At 41.4% G+C, this 17,733-nt stretch overlaps 1 protein-coding gene across 3 annotated transcripts in view; it reads left to right on the forward strand.

The window, feature by feature from the left end:
* Positions 1-17,733, forward strand: part of Dyrk1a (dual specificity tyrosine phosphorylation regulated kinase 1A) — a 116,005-nt gene that overhangs the window by 32,253 nt on the left and 66,019 nt on the right. For all 3 annotated transcript variants that reach the window (XM_050162140.1, XM_050162139.1, XM_050162141.1), the window contains exon 2: positions 6,083-6,167. In XM_050162140.1, coding sequence (XP_050018097.1) covers positions 6,158-6,167 — 10 coding nt within the window. In that variant the 5' untranslated portion in view covers positions 6,083-6,157. The remainder of the gene's footprint in view (positions 1-6,082; positions 6,168-17,733) is intronic.

A 17,733-nucleotide genomic window follows, 5' to 3' on the forward strand; every position in this document is an offset into this window, starting at 1 on the left:
TCTGAATAGCGTAACTATGCATGACAGGTTGGGCTGATGGCACGATTGGCTTCTAAGGACCACATTTCTAATGAGAATGGGCTGTAGTAGGTAGAAGACAGGAGCAATAAGTCCAAAGGGAATGAGGACCTTGGCCAAGATAGACAGTGGACAGTGAGGCAGTGAAATCTATCCCAAGAGGTTGTGGGTTGAATGTGTTGTAAGGAAAAGGTTTTGGTTTGCGGTCATGGGCTGGTGGTGACATTCATTAACCAAGGTGAAGAATACAGGAGATGACATTCTTCTCTCTCCTCAAGGCAGGTGATGGGAAATGGTAAATTCAGTTTAACATGGACCAAGAGCACTGGTTTTGAGTCTGAAACTTAATGTTTTTCCCATGCATATGTCTGATTTGGAGCGTTTTAGTTTTTTGGGTCCTAGTTTTCTTATGTGTAACAATGAATATGATAGTGTGACTTATGTAATTAATGGGGGTTAAGTGAGTGAAAAAGATGCCTTGTGCAGTGAATCCTAACAGGGAGATTAGAGTTCACTGGGCCTTTGGGACTGTGGGCCTTGAACTTGAAGAGATGTGAGTGAAGAGCCACCTGGGACTTGTAGATGTGCATATGGCGGGTCCTTCTCCTGGCATCGGCTTTATATACGGTCGTTCTGGTAACGGCAGTTAGGGGCCTCGAAAGCTTCGTGCTCTAAATCAGAATCAAGAGAACAAATGCATTAATAGACTGGAAACTCCATCTAAATCTGCAGGTGCCTCTTAGTGTGTTTGCGTGGACTGAGAAAAGACGAAGGGCAGCAAGCAGAGCAGGGCATTATGGGTGGATCATGTATTTGAAGTTGTCACTTTGCACTTAGTGACCCTGTGGAAGAGGATCCCCAGAGCTTATGTATGCATTAGGTAGATGGTTTGCTTTGGAGCCTTTTCCTCTCCTCTGCTGTATTCACTGTGGAGTCTAGATACTTAGTGCCTGATTTAATTTTGGGGCCAAAATAGGTTCTAGAGGCTGAGTTAGAACTTGGTTTGATTTGTTGAAATAGCTTAGCCTTTTTCCTAGTGCTTAGGTCAGGAACCTGTTGTTCTCATGATTTTAGCAACCCCAAACTTTTTGCTCGGGCACTCACCATTCCTCATTCCAGGGTGCTGTTGGAATAGAACAATTCAAGACCTGTGCTTACAGTATTTGTGGATGTCTGATTGTTTAGTGTCACTAATTGGCTTCTTACCCCCTACCCCTTTTTTCTCATTTGGTGGATTTTTTTTAAGGTGATAGAAGGATTATGTGGCAATCTGTTATATGTTTGAATTAAAATTTTATTACTAGTTTCGGAACAGTTGATACTCCATTTTCCGAGTTAAAATTTTTTAACTTGCTAATTTATTACTTCAGGACTTTTTTCTTTTGTGTTTGTGATAGAACAGGGTCTAAAGTCACACTTTGACAGATTCTTGTATCTTTGCAATTTTCTCAATTGTTTCATGACTTAATGGGAAGCATCTTGAGGTGTGGAGAACTTTGGTACAGGACTGGAGTTTACAAATAGTGGGGCCTTTGACCTGTTAGTCTCCTTGACCCTTACTTTCCACATCTGTAAAGTGGAAGTGAGGCTGCTTCCTTGTTGGGTATGTTAGCATGCACTAACGTGTGAGCTGTGTGGTGGGTGTGTGCTGTGTGTCAGCATACACTAACGTGTGAGCTGTGGTAGGTGTGTGCTGTATGTCGGCAGAGATGCTTTTCCTCGTAGTTTCATTAATAATGTTGGCATGGTAGTGACTACTACAGTCTTTTGGGTTTTCCTTTAAAAAAAGGAGCTGTGATTGTTTTCTGGAGGTTTTGATAAATTTTCTTGTTTTTCTGAATTTCACTTGCAGTCCCCTGCTAGTGTAATTGCTTTTTTTGTAACACCACTTGATCATCTTATTGGGAATTAGAGCTATGGATTGTTTCCTCTTCTGTGCTAAGTATCAAGACAATGGCATTTCTTTGTTTCCCTTCTAATCATTTACCTAGTGTCAGTCTGGAAAATGCATGTCTAAAACTACATGGCAAAGACTTTATTTTCTTCTGCCACTTTAATCATATAAGTGAGCACGGAGGTGTGGGGATGACTATCAGTCACAGTGTGCAATTTTTAGAGAATCATAGCTTTAATTAGTGTGATAAAATTGTAGATCTTTTCTTTTTTCTATTTCTTTGTTTTCCATGTTTGAGTATTTCATCTGCATGTATATATGTGTACCATATGCTGCTTGGAGCCTTTCAAAGTTAGCAGAAATTGTCAGAGCCCCTGTAGCTGTCTGTGAGCCTACACTTGAGTGCTGGGGACTGAACCCAGATCCTCTGCAAGAACAAGTGTACTTAATTGCTGAGCCATCTCTCACCCCAAAATTAAGATGCTTTATACTTAATGGGCTTTGCTTATTTTCAGTTGGTACCTTTGAAACCACCTAAATTATCCTTTTAAATTCCATGGTGCATCATATTTTTTGTATAGATTAAAATTTTTTGTGAAGCTTTTGTAAAGATAGATTTCATAGGTGCAGTTAGAGAGCAGCAGAGAACTGTGTTTGCACTAAGCCTAATAACAATGGTACCTAATTAGGTTTTGAAATTCCTTATATGATGATGTTTTAAAAATCTGCTTTTTTTTTGGGGGGGGGGTGACCAGGAGGTTCCAGCTGGTCTGGAACTCACAGAGATCTACCTGCCTGTACCTTCTGAGTGCTGGGCTCAGGGTGTGCATCATGGTGGTGCTTCTGTCTTTTGTAGCAGCTTCCCACTGCTTAGTGATTTGGAGTTAGAGACACTTGTTAGGTGGGTGTCATTACAAATCCTTGTGGTGTTAAGGAAGGCTTTGTACCTGAAGTTGGGTTCCCTGGGCTCTGTGTTGATCTGTCCTCGCCAGAGCTTGACTGCTGTGCATGCTGGCTGCCCTGTGTCCTTTGTAAACCCCGCAGATGGGCTGTGACTGCGGACACCCAGGCACTAAGCTCAGAGCCACCCTACATACCATGTGCTCCATGGCCTGTGGCTTTCTGAAGACAAGCTATAGGTTAGGTTTATTCAGAGTTCTCAGACAAATAAAGAGTTCTCAGAACCACTTACAGTGAGTTCTTGAATTGTTCATAGCTGTTGGCAGAATGTGAACTGAAATACACTAAAAGATTTTGAGAACCAGGACAAATTCCTTCTGTATGGGTTGTGCATGATATTTCTCATTGTCTACTGTTGTTCTCCACAGTTCTGAGAATACTTTTATTTATGAGGGAAAAGGGACACATTGAATATATTTTTTTTAGAAATAAAAAAATGACTGTTTTAAGGCTCTTTAGAAAGAAAATCATATCCGAAGTGAGACTACTAAAAAGCCGACTGATGTTGGGATTATCTGCAGTGGATGTCTTAGGGTGCAGATTCTTTTCCTCAGTTTCCAGTAGGTAGGTGATAAACCGAGAGCAAGCTGTGTGACTTGTAGGTAAATGTCAGCTTTTCAGATGAGTGGTGGCTAATGCACGGTGTTTCTAAAAGATGTCAGAGTTTGTTTTTACCTTTAGATAGTGAAATCAGTAGTGAATAAATAGGACTTTAGTTTTTATCAGCTTTTAATAAAAAGAGTACTGGAGGCTGGAGATGACTCAGCGGCAGGAAAGAGCACTAGCTGTTCTTACAGAGGACCTAGTTTCAGTCTCAGCACCCATACAGTAACTCACAACCTGTATCCTCCTCTGGCCTCCAAGGCCTCAGGCATGTATGGACAGGTATATATGCAGGCAAAGCACTCAGATAACCGTTAATAAAATGACGAGACCAAAGGAATGCTGAGCCCTTGTTTGACCCGGTCTTATAAGGCCTTCTCTGGGAGTCGTGTCATTTGTTCATGCTGAAGCTATTCAGTTTGTGATGAAGACCGTAAATGTTACAGGTGAACATTGTAAAGAGCTAACGTACAGCTGTAAACACAGTTCAGAGCTAGAGAATGAATTGGCACTTTCTCTGTTGTTTTTGTAGTCCATGCCACAGAAGTTTAAAGACTTACCATGTTTGAGGGGAGAGAATTTGACTATGAAGTCAAAGTATTTAATCCCACTGATTCAGTTATTTTTAGAAGCAAATACATTGTGATGATTACTTTTATTGTTCATTTACTCACCTAACCATTCACCTAGCCACATACCTAGTCATACACCTAGCCATGCACCTAACCATCAACAAGCTAGCCATGCACCTAGCCATACACCTATCCGTGCACCTAGCCGTACACCTTGCTGTGAATCTAACATTGTCTTGAGAAGCGGTGCTCCTTGGCTTGGGTCTATCTTGGTAGCAGCAGTGTCTCACCTAGAAAGGCTGTCCTTTATCAGGAGGTCAGGAATATATAGGCAGTGATTTCAGAAGAACAGGCAGTTTCCAGTTTAACACTAATTCACAAATTCAGCCCCTATTCTGAGTCGATCACTCACTAGTGGAGTGTTTCCTTTGCTGCTGTTTGGAGGACAGAGTTGGACTTTCAACCTAAGAGTTCAAAAGTAGGAGAAATAAGTGAAAAACAAAATATTTATCAACAATAAATGGAGATTTTTAAGTAAGCTATAAATATATATATATATATATATATATATATATATATCCTACTAGCCTAAAAATATCCTTCTTCAGACTTAGTTTTCTTATTACTTTATTACATTATTTGGATTTCTACTAATAAATTCATTTGGGCTAGTTAGCTTTACTTGTTGGGAATTGAGTTATTGATGTAAGTTCTTTCAGTCTAGATTTTTTTTTCGTTTAGCTTACCTTACATAATGGGCTACACTCAGACAGTAAAACCTTTGGATGGTGATTTCAGAACATAGAGTAAGTTTGAGAGAGGCTTGTGAAAGGGCTTGACAGGGGGACATCACTGTGTAAATTATAGGGAATTATAGGTGTAGGGAATCAAAGGACAGCTTGCTTAGATGATTTAGATTAGATAGGGTCTGTCTTTTCTTTCTTATAATCTATAGTGCTGATGACTAACAGCATCTTTGTGTTTGTTGGGTTGTTTCTTTGCATTTACTTTCTTTAAAAAACTTTGTGGTTAAGAGCACTGGCTGCTCTTCTAGAGGGCCTGAGTTCAATTCCCAGCATCCATATGATAGCTCACAACTGTCTGTAACTTAAGTTCCGAGGAATCCAATACCCTCTCAGACATGCAAGCAGACCAAATACCAATGCAATAAAATAATAAATAAATCATTTTTTAAAATTTACATTAAAAAGCGTTTAAAAAAGGTTAGCACACAAGCCTGTCTTAGGAATCAATAGGCTTTGCTTATTAGTTAGTTCAGCCACCTTGAGAGCTAGGCCAGCACGAGCAGCTCCTTTGGAGTCATTGGATCTCACAGTGTCACTTGTGAGTTATTCTTCAGCCTGGTGGTCTTTGCTTCTCTCCTGCTCCTGTGTGGTCCCCATCGATAGTCATGAGAGATTGCACTCACTTTCCCGCTGGTCGTCAAGGAATTGTCTCAACAGTCATGAATTTAAGAAAACCATAAGTAGAAGGGCGGGGCTCTTAGAAAGTAAAAGTGGACCACTTAGAGAGCAGGGGGAGTGTTGATGAGCAGGATAACTGCATTTGAAAAATGTCTCTGAATTTAATCTACAAATAATGTTGGTAGATTGACATGTTGACATTTGTAGCTTTTATTACCTCTGCCTTGATAGTAAGTCACTGTGGAAAGTAAATTAAAAGTTGTATTGGTGTGTGCATACTGTACAAGATCATAAAATGGTTTATTTCCTTTAGATACATTATATAAAAGTGCATATTACTTATGCTTACTCGATGCTTAGAAATGCCTGGAATGGTTATTGGTCATAGGCATATTTTAAAACTTTTTTCATGATAATTGTTATATTTTTTATATGCTTGATTTTGATAAATGAATAGAAATTATTCAAATAACTGTAAATGTTAGTAAATTGACTAATTTGTAATAATTTTATCTATGTTTTGGAGATGGTAGTTATATTAGATACTCTTCAATTAGGGGTAATTGTCTTACATCACCATTTCTTATCATAATCTGTTTTTCTTCACACAGTGTTATAGTTTTGCCGCTGGACTCTTCCCTCCCTTCCCCCACCCCATCAGGATGCTATGAGACTTGAAGAAGACGATGCATACAGGTGACTCACATTTCGCAGTACAGTAGCGCTATGGCTGTGAGACAGTGGGGGCTGTTGGTGTGCTTACTGGGTTCGTGACTCTGGGACTTGGTGTCAGAGTTTAATAGTGATGCTAACAAAAGAGTAATTCTTAGCACTTGGACTTTTAAAAGCTGGTTCATACTTTTAAAGTTAAAATATTTCTGTTTTAAAAACGAATACATTTACTTTTATGGTTAAATATGTCTCCCTGTATTTCTATGGGAGCATAGTAAATCTTCCCTGAGAATGGATGTTAAGATGATTTCAGTAAGGCTGACAGGTAAAGGTAAGAGCTGTTAGCGGAACACTTGCATGTGTGGTCCTTAAGCCGACCTGGTCTGGGAGTTAGTGTTTCTTGTTCCTTCTCCCTATATTGTTTTTTGTAGTTCCCCTTCTCTTTCATCCTTATGTTATTTGAATGTATAGATGAAAACCTGAGAAGTTGTTTGGAAGTGTGTGTTTACTTCCTTCATAGTTCTCTTACTGGTATTGTAAAAACAGAGACTCGAGCCGGGCGGTGGTGGCGCTCGTCTTTAATCCCAGCACTTGGGAGGCAGAGGCAGGCGGATCTCTGTGAGTTCGAGACCAGCCTGGTCTACAAGAGCTAGTTCCAGGACAGGCTCCAAAAACACAGAGAAACCCTGTCTCGAAAAACAAAAAAAAAAAAAAAAAACCAGAGACTCTTCCTTCTGAGTGGCTGTGTTCAGACTAAAAAAGACAGTATAGCCAGTGGGTCAGATGGGTTGCAGGCACTCACCTGTGTACTTATAGATTAGCTAGATGGGACACATTTTGTTAAAAAAAAGTTACCTTTATTGGTAGATTTGAGTTTTTATTTGATTGTATTGTAAGCTTAATGTTTGAAAATGATTTCAACTGGGAAAAAGATAAATCTTGAGTGGTATCTGGTATCTGATGATGATTTTTGGTATAGCTGTTGGTGATTTTCATTTTTTGTGACCCCAATTTTCTAAAATAATTTTTCTTTTGCTTTAGAATGAGATTTTAGATGTGTCATTTTCTATGACAAAACGTGTTTGACTATAACCCTAGTAAATTAAATGGTATGGGAAAGTAAGTTACCATTTATGTTACACGAGGGACCCACCATTTCTGGAATTGTGACGGTAGCTGCTTGAGTCAGTGACTGGTCATTCCTCTGTGGTACTTCTCACACAAGCATGCATACAGACTTCCTAGGTGTGTTTACCAGTGTTGTGGGGACGCATTCTGCTTCAGTGGCTGGTTGTTAAAAAATCGCCGTGGTGCTGATGCTGGGCATCACCATGAAGAACCATTTAGATTTTCTGTACTTGGCCTTTAATGCTCTAACAGTTGAGCAGCACTGGCTCTTCCTAGGTTGCTCTAGGCTGCAGGGTATTCAGGCAGCATCTGGACTATGCCAAGCAGATGCTGTCTGCATTGTTGTAGAGGTCAGTAGGAGAACAGAGTAGCTTTTAGTTGTTTCATAGTACCTGTGACTCGCTGATGGGAGGTTTCCAGTTGTTCATAGTCAGAGGTGTACGACGTGCTCCCAAGTAGCTGTTTCTCTTAAAGCTTTTTGGTCTCAGTAGTATTACTAGCTGGAGAGCAAATGTTGTTCTTAAGAGATACCTAATTAACTTAGTAAGTGTTGCAAAACAAGAGAATTCTGTGGATTTACATTTGGCTTTTTTGAAACGTAACCAATATTTATTGCCTTACAAAAGAAAAATATAACCCAAGAAAGCTCTTTTTAATATGTGTACATTGTTAGCATATTTCTCATTCAGAATTTGAAAGTTGATTATTTTTTTAATCATAAAATCAACAACTTCCCTGATCGGTTAATACAATACTTTCCTCTTAATATTGCAGCGTGTGTACTTACACTTTAGCTGACATAATACATACAAGCTTATAAGGAGTTTTTCAATGAAAATTATTTCTGCAATGTGTACACGTATTTGAAAGTGAATGTTCTGCTCTCTTACACATTGCTCATGGTACTAGCCTTGGTATGTTCTTAAATTCTTACTTTCCCATTCCATTGTATCGATGGAAGTGTAGGCTGAGGAATGCTAGACAAGCCATTGAAATAGGCATTGACTGGTTCACCTTTCTGGATGTAGTCAAAATGGAATCGATTTTCATGATAACTATGTAAGATGATAGCGATGTTCATTTCCTTGATTGTTTTTTTTTTTTTTGCGTTTGGTAACTTTACTATTGTACACATACATTGTCATGTGGATTACCATAGGTGTGTACACTTGGTATTTCCTAGTTATACCCCAGTAAAGCTAGCAAGGAAGGACGAAAAAGACAAGGGAAGATAGTTGTTTATTGAACAGTGAGCCAAAATCACATTGATGTGTCTTCAGCACAGGCGTGTACTGCACAGGCTTGTACTTACTGGCTGCCGATCTGTGCTTGTTAAAACCCTAGGCTCCCTTTGTCACGTTAGTGGAGCTGGAGCGCAGTAGTAGGGTAGTGCAGAGTTTGCTTTACACTTTTAAAGGATGTTGCAAACATTTATTTGGTTAACATTTGTTTCATAACAAGTACTGGGTGTTGTGCCTCTAAGGATTCTGAGTATTTATCTCGGGTTATATTTTCTTTAGAGCGAGGGTGATGTGTAAGGACCTGTGCCATGGAACGGATGTATATCATAACATTTGAAGGCACACAGAGCAAAGATAGCATCTTCTCAAGCTAAGCGTGTTCACAGCAGTGGTGTCAGCTGACATTTCAGTGCCCTGGTTATAAAATCTCTTCGGGGTTAGTGAGGTGTCTTGGTTGGTAGGTCTGGCGGTGGGCATGACATACAGCAAGTGAGTGTTCAGAACTCGTTACCACATTGTTTACCTAGGTGTGCGCCTCAGTGTGAAGGGCAGTCTTGTGGGCGTCTGCTCTCTGCTTCCTCCGTATGTGGGATCCTGGGGTTTGAATTCAGGGCAGCAGCTTCCTCACCTTGACTGCCACCTCCAGACTCCAGTGTTTGCCTCCTTGTTGTCTCCTCCATAACCCTTTCTTCCCATTTAAACATCATAATGGTGGAGGTACGAGCCCAGTCAGTTGCTTGTCGTCTTGGTTTACAAGTAACCGAGTTCAGTTTATTTTGGATATGGGATCATTCCTAAGATTAGGTTTGGGGGGGAAAGCAGATCCTTCTCAGAATCATTATACATATTAACTTAAAGCCTGCAGGAGGGAACCTGGGAGGCCAGCATTTCTTCAGTACTCATTAAAAGATCCCCTTTAGAGTTTGATTTATCATAGTCCTTTTTGTTTTTTGTTTTAATGGTTTTAACAGTACCTTTTTTTTTTTTAAATATATAAAGCACATAATAATGACACACTAGTCACTTAAAGAATTGAGTGGTGGTGGATGATGGCTTATTTGGCAAAACGTTTGCTGTGCAAATGTGAGACCCGAGTTTGGATCCCCAACACCATGTACAAAGATGGCCTGGTAGCCTGCATCCCATTTCTAGCTAGCTCAGCGGAGGTGGAGCCAGGACAGTTTCTGGAGCTCATTTTCTACCCAGCCTAGATGAATCAAAGAAAGGAGACGCCTGGTGTTGGCTTCCAGTCTCTGTGGTTGAATATACATGTGACCTCCTGACATCATATACCCCCCTCCCTGCGAGACAGGGTCTCATGTAGATCAGATTGGCCTCAAACTCTTGCTATCCTGAGCCTCCTCGGTGCTGCATGACGTCAGGCTGAGCATGCCATAGGGAACCAGCCAGTAAAGCAGTGCGTGTGGACTCTGCATCAGCTCCTGCCTTGAGTTCCTACTTGGACTTCCCTCAGCAATTGAGTGACCTGAGAGGTGTTAGGAGGTGGACCCTTTCCTCCTACAGCCATAGAAACACTACCTAAGACAGTAAGGAAATGGCACATTCCTCCCCCGCCCCATACCAGTTTACGTTGAGAGCACACTGAATAGACATTCATGATGATGAGCTTGAGTAGAAGCATTTGATGTTCCTATTGCTGTCATGGTCAGACGTAGACCTATTGGTCTTGAGGATAGATTACTTTTGGCATGTGCTGCTTTGAGCCTTTCCATCATGCGAATGTTTCCTGTTTAAGTTAGATATTGCCTATTTCTAGCAGCCCCCACCTCATTCCCACCCATGAGTCAAGGTTGTTTTGTTTTATAGCCCTGACCATCCTGGAACATTGTACCAGTGTTGACCTAATACTCAGAACCCCCTACCTTGCCTCTGCCTTTGGAATTTTGGAGTTATAGGTGTGTGTCACCATGCTTAGATTCATTTTATATCTGTTCTTAGATTTATTTTATATCTGAGTGTTTTACCTGCATATATGTTGTGTATTATGTGTATGCTTGGCCATACAGGACAGAAGAGGGCATTGGATCCTCTGGGACTGGAGTTGCAGGTGGTTGTGAGCCACCATCCGGGTGCTGGGATCAAATCCAAGTTCTCTGCAAGAGCAACAAGTGCTCTTAACCACTGAGCCAACTCTCTAGCCCCCAGCTTTTTTTTTAAATTAATATTTTTGTCAGTTTTAAAAGTTACTACATAGTATTGATGAATATTTGGCTTGAATGTCAGAGTTTCTTTACTTTGGGGTAACTGAGGTCATGGGATCTGGAAAACTTTAAATTTATTGATCTTGTCAGAAAGCTGTCCTTGTGAGTTCTCATGTCCCGGCAGTGGGTGTGACCGGGCAGTGCTCTGGATGGCAGTGCTTGTTACAGTAAGAACTAAGCTCTGCTCGGCTGGGGGAAGGGCAGTGCCACACCTGCTGCCTCTTTCTGGTGGTGTGGAAGATTGCCCTTTCCTCAGCTGGAGGTCAGGGGTCTACCGTGTATTCCTGCTCCCCCTCCCTGTGTGTCTCAGCATGCACGGCCAGCTTTCTAATGTCAGTGTCTGCTGCAGATGCCTGGATGAGCTCCTCGCTATGTGCCAGTGCTTTTCCTGATTTTACTTCTTTTGTGATTTAAATTTCTATTTTCTAAGCAGAAGCAGTGCTGATTGTGTCGTGTGTACGTAGTGTGACAGTTGATACATATCAAACATAAGATGGCTCCGTCTCACTGTAAAGCCTGATTGTTTTATTTTACGTAGTAAGGCCTTTACTGTAGGCCTAGAAAAAAGTAGATATTTGCATTATTTTACTGTTTTAAAATTACATCTGTGTGTTTGTGTCTGTGCGTACACTTGTGTCACGTGCCTGTGGAGGTCAGAGGACAGCTTGTCACTGCCAGTGCTCTCCTACTGTGGGGTTTGGGAGGGGATCCCATTTTGTTGGTCCTTACAGTCCTTTTTTTTTTTTTTTTAATTACTGCTACTTTGTAAATGTCTGTCTTAGATTTCTATTGCTGTGGTAAAATACCATGACCAAAAGCAGCGTGGGGAGGAAAGGGTTTATGTCAGCTTATAGTTCCATACCGTAGTCCACCATAGGTAGGAACTGAAGTAGAAGCCACGGGAGTGTTCTTGTTGTTGGTTGGCTTGCTCAGCTTTGCTTTCTTAAACCTTTCAGGATGACCTACTTAGAGGTGGCACCACCCACAATGGGCTAGGCCTCCCCCACCAGTCCATAATCCAGACAGTACACTGCAATTTGTCAGGCCAGTCTTCTGGAGGCGTTTTTCTCAATTAAGATTCCTTCTTCCCAGATACATCTAGGTTTGTGTCAAGTTGACAGACCCAACAGCATAGTGTACACCTGTAAGAATGCTGAAGGGGCTAGAAAGACGAGTCAGCAGTTAGAGCACTGGCTGCTCTTCCAGAGGACTCAGGTTCAACTCCCAGCACTTACTTGGCAGCTCCAGCTGCAGTGAATCTTATGCCCTCTTTTGTCCTCCATAGGTAACAGACGCACATGAATATGTACATACACACAAAAATGAAGAAGAATGTCAGAGTTCTACAAAAGTGACAGCTCAACATAGATTTTTATCTCCCCTGTTTTCCCTAAAAGTGGACAGAATATCTAGATGAGCAAAACCACCAATCCCATAGACATTATCCTTGAGACTGTGAAAATATCCCCACAGGTGCAGATAGAAGTGTGCTAGCCACCACAGAGCTGTGTCAGGATGTGTACACAGTTAACTAAGGGACCTGAAAACCCTCAGCTCGCCAGCTCAGACTACCACAAAGGCGGGAGGGTCTGAAACATTACTGCAAGCCAAAAAGTGTTTGTGCGTTCCCAGGAGTGTTTAAGGTCGGAAAGGGTTAGAGCTAGTCCCTATAAATTCTCAAAACCAGTAAAGCTGCCATGCTAGCCAGAGCTGACACCTGGGAATAGTCTCCAAATTGAGCAGTGGTGGAATCCGCATGGACAAAGGAAAGGGAAATTGGGGAAGATGAAGACACAGGAATTCTTACTGAGTAGTCTGACATCCTCTCTCAAAATAGGGAAGAGAGGACACTTACTGAAGACGTATTCTAGTTACCCGGTAGTTTTTATTTCTTAGGTGTGTGTCTAAGCTGTGTGAGGTCAGAGGGCAGCTGTGAGGAGCAGGTGCTCTACTGCCACCTTGTGGGAGCCAGGGGTCAGACTCAGGCTGCCTCTACCAACTGAGCCAGCCTTGCTGTGCCCCATATTGTTTACATTTTACATAACCCCCATATTGCTTTTTTAAAATAATGTACATAAAAATTATCAGAAAATAATCAGAAATTCCCCCACTGATGTGGTAGTGGTCAAAACCATCATTTTCATCTCCTTTATTTCTTTTTGTTGTTATTTTGACATAGGTTTTTGCTTTGTATCCCAGCGTGGCCTGGAATCCCTGTAGCCAGATTTGGCTTAGAAACCCTGTTCTTCCCTCAGCTTCTGAGGTGCTGGAGTTAGAGATGTCCATGGTGATGCTGGCTGCCACAGAGGTCTAGTAAGAGGAGGAGGAACTGGAGAGACACACATGGCCCCCACATGACAGCTCACAGTCGCCTGTAACTAATTCCAGAAGGTCAAATGCCACCATCTGGCCTCCGTGGGCTGCAGGCACATACATTATGCAGGCACATACATTCAGGCAAAACACTGATAGACATAAAAGAAAAATAATCTTTAAAAAGTGTAAAACAGGAAACCTCAGGGAGCAGCATGTTACACAGATAGTAGGAAGCATAGCAGAGCATACTCAGAGAAATCTCTAGAACTGATGGGAATAGGGAAGGACAACGTCAAACTGAAGAAGGAAACTTAGACATTTATCATTTTGGGAAGAGAAAGGAAAGGGGGGGGGTGAACCCAGACAAAGCACTCACCTAGGGGCTAGGGTTGTGGCTAGTTGACAGAGTGCCTGCTCAGCACAAGGGGGCCTGTGTTGTGCGGGACCAGAAGGTCCAGAAGCTTGTTGTCCCCGGCCAGCCTGTGTAAGCAAACAAATGAAGGAGGCCCTTAAAAAGTAAGCTTGAATTATTAGTTATTGAGGAATGGCAGAGAAGTTTCAGTATATAATAGTCTTGTGACTTATTCCAATAAGAATAATGCAAGAATATTTCCTGAAATTGAATGGTTTTGCCTTTGTTTTGGAGAGGGTAAGCATCAGGGGGAAAGATAATGGTGTGTAGCTGAATAATGTGGATAAGGCTAGGCATGTTGGCACACATCTGTACTTACTACACCCATAGACAGTCAGGAGCATTCCTGCTAGCTGAGGCCAGTCTGGTTGGTCTACATAGAGTTCTAGGCCAGCTAAGGCTGTATAGCATGATCCTGTTTACAGACAAAAAAGAACAAAGCAATAATCCCCTGCCCCCAAAGTTGGACTATAAAGATATGTGTACAGAGGGTCTGATGGCTTACTGAGGAGTTGATACTGACATGAGCTGACTTTGAAAGCCCTGTTTTATGCAGGAATCGTAGAGTAACAGTAATGTGCTCAAGGAAACCTAAGAATTTTATATCCAGCTACACTGATTTTAAAGTAAGAAGACAGCTCACAAAACGCTAAACACGTGAGTGTGATTTTGGACAGTATTGTTTTTATGATCTCTAAAAGACTTTCAGAGAACAAATTTACACACTCAAAAGGATTTCATGGGCACCAAATGCAGAGTTGTGAAGGTTAGCATGCACTGCTTATATTCTCTGCAGTGAAAAAGGAAGGAGCAGGATTGGGCGTTGAGCAAAGGGAAGCCCTGAGCCTTAATACTGTATAGTTAATGGGCTGGGAGTAAAAGACCACAATTTAGATGCAGGTGGGGCAGGTTTTTATCATTTCTCTAGGTAGGGATTCTTAGACTGTGCTCTTTCAGATACATCACAAAAAAAGAAACAGACAGGATTTGGGGTGTGATAGTAAAGACACAGCAATAACTGGAAACAAAGTATGAAACTTCACCCCTCAATTTCTCCTTGGGACACTGATTAGAATAATGGAAACAGTGCTCTGACGTCAGCAGTGCACAGCTCCTGAGCACGGCCTAGTGGGGATGCTAGGGGTTTGTCGCTGCTGCCCTGTGTCACTGTTCACATTTAGCTTGCAGTTTTAATTTCTTACTTGTTGGAGAAACAGATTTTCTCAGATTGTATATTAATGCTCCACATGTTATTTCTTCTATCTGTGTTAGCAGTACCAAATCATGTTATGTACATAATTGGGAATTTTTGTTAAACCATAAATATACATTTTTCATGTTTGTCAGTTAAGTTAAAATTGGGCTGCGATTGTGTACTAGGCTGTTGTGCCCGTCAGGCACTGGAGTTCCCTGCTTACTCAGTGTGAGTTCCGTGCTTTGTACCTTTACTTTGTGGCTCATTCAAATTTTTAATTGAATAATACTTGAAATACTCAATGTTCTTTCTGTCCTCATACAGTTAAATGCACCATATTTGTGATTGCTAAATTCTTATCTTCTTGAGCTTAAGTTTTTCTTACTCATTGCCTGTGAGCATAAAAATTGCACAAAGTTATTTGTGATCCATGCATTCCCTGACTTTACAGTCTTACTTCCTGGTACATTTGTGGCACCATCACACTGAATTGTATATGTTTTCCATTAAGAATAACAACAATGCACTGTGTATATTGAGCCGTTACTCTATGTCAAGAACTACCTTTCTTCTTTTAATAGCTCTGGGACAGGTGCCATGAGTGACTAGGTCAGAGGTTGGTAACATACATTAGGTCACATATCTGTAAGAGTTGGATTGGTGTGCAAGTCAAGGATTGACATCCTATTCTTGACCTCATCATGGTTTCTTTGTAGTGAAGCAGCTCGCAGTTTATCTGGACTTGTTTTCATGGCCCGTGCTGCACAGTGGCTCATGCTGCTGTCGGGAGTGGATCTGAACGTGATAGGTTTTCACATCTTTTGAACAGATTAGAATGAAGTCATTAACAATCTGTTGATAATGATAACCTTTTATTTTCTCCAATTCCACCTTTAAAGATAAGATTCCCAAGGGCTTCATAACTTTTTCTTGTGTTAAGCTGCAGTAACTTAACCAGTGTCTGTAGAAGAAACCCTGTGTTAAGTAGGAACACATTTCCTTAAACAGCCGCGTCAGAGTTTGTATTATTAACAGTGATCCAAATCCTTGATGGAAGTGAAGTGACATGCTCGTCCTGAAAATAATCTGATGGAGTTGATGCTTTATGCTTTTAGAAAATATTATGGGTAGATTTAGCCATTGTTTAAAATGTTTTAAATTTGTTTTAGTTTAAGAAGTAAAACAGAAAACACAAACCAAGAAATTTGATATAGCATTCTCATGTAGATAACCCAAAAGATGAAATTTAAGATTTTACATTTGTCGAAGACTAGTTCTGTCTCTTACCTGCTCTTTAAAGGAAGTGTTAAGATCCATGTTATTAGCGAGAGACCGCTAAGTTCACTATTATTTTTGATCTGGTTTGGTTTTTATCAGTTTGACACAAGCTAGAATTCTCTGGGAAGAGGAACCTCCATTGAGCAAATGCTATTATTAGATTGGCCTGTAGGCAAGTTTGTAGGGTATTATCTTGATTGATGTGGGAGGTCCATCCCATGTGGATGTGCTACACTCTATGGTAGTAACGATTGATGTAGTAGGTCCATCTCATTGTGGGAGTGCTACTGAGGCAGGAGGTCCTGGGTTGTGTAAGAGAGCAGGTTAAGCAAGCCAGTAAACAGCATTCCTCCATGGTCTCTGCATTGGTTCCTGCCTCCAGGTTCCTGCCCTGGCTTCCCTGCATGATGTAATAAGCACTCTTTCTTCCTCAGGTTGCTTTTGGTCATGTATGACAGCAAGTTATACAAATTACCTGCAAATATATCTACAAGGAATTTGTTTTAAACCAGATGTTCTGCATGGAATGGTTGATAATTAAAGGAGTAATTCCTTCCCTGGAGTAGCTTTCCTAATGACTGCACTATGCAGCATCGCTACTGCCTGATTCTCTCTTTCTGTCCTGGAATCTCTGTCTCTGTTCACCCTGGAAATCATGGCAAAATGTGAGGAAGTCAAGTGACCTCTTGAGAAAGGCACCTATAGATATCTGGCCAGGTCCCCAGCTCTGATCCCGGCCAGCATTAGCTGTTAGCTTACTTGAGTAAGCAGGTTCCACGTGGTCCCAAGCACCCTCCACCCAGTCACCTAATGAACACTGAGTGGACAGAGTAATTGATACACCCTATGCAAAGTGCAGGTTTATATAAACATAGTATAGACATAGTCATTGATGTAAACTTGTAAGTGTTGAAGTGTTGCCATGCAGTAATCAGAACAGCAGCCCTGTGGCCATGGCTGTTTCCCAGCTATTGCTAGTGTCATGGTGAAGGCTGGCTCAGGATCACTTCCTGAGACCCCACAGTTCATGCCATAGAGGCAGGGCACCTCAGGTAGGGAATGTGCAGTGGGTGATATTGAGAGTGGGTCTCTAGTTCTCATCTGTAGAGTGGGCACCATTCGCTAGTGGTGCCTGGTTTCTGGCTGGAGGCTCAGCTGCATGACTAGAGGTCCACTGAGGACCCCTCTTGCTTTCTTGATGCATGACATATATGCCCTTCACTGCCAGTGCCACTGCAGTCACCTGGGACTTCCGCAATACGTCTGTGCGTTTGCTGGTAGGCTATCTGCTCTCCATCTGGTTGAAAGCTGGGTAGAGGAAGGACGTTTGCCCATTCCCAGTCAGTGCTGACACTGGGTGGGAAGCTCCTGCTCACGCCCAGTTCTCTTCCAGACCCTGTCACTCGTCAGGCCCTACTTAGCCCTTTCTTTATTATACTTTAATTACTCAATTTCCATGCCCACTTCTAAGGTTTAGTACATTTTGAAAATTAAAAAAAGAAATGGAACTTGTTTTTCTTTTCCTCATCCACATTCCTAGGAGTAACTTTTTAATCACGTCAGCTTTAAGTTCTCTTCTTGAATACATCTATCACTTTTAGATATGATAACAGGTTATTGCTGTGTTTTAACATTCAAAAAACCTTTGACAGTCTACCAGGAAGCCAGAACAAATAATTGTCTAGAGTGTCTCTTCTTGCCATCCTTTCCTGGCCCTTTTTAAAGTTTTTGGTTAATTAACATTTAATACAGTTGATTTTAAACTCTTTTTCTGACCCACTGATTTTGAGCCAGTTTT

This window comes from Alexandromys fortis, unplaced genomic scaffold (assembly GCF_014885135.2).
Source record: "Alexandromys fortis isolate MF-2015 unplaced genomic scaffold, M_Fortis_MF-2015_v1.1 scaffold_128, whole genome shotgun sequence".
In the NCBI taxonomy this organism is placed as follows: Eukaryota; Metazoa; Chordata; class Mammalia; order Rodentia; family Cricetidae; genus Alexandromys; species Alexandromys fortis.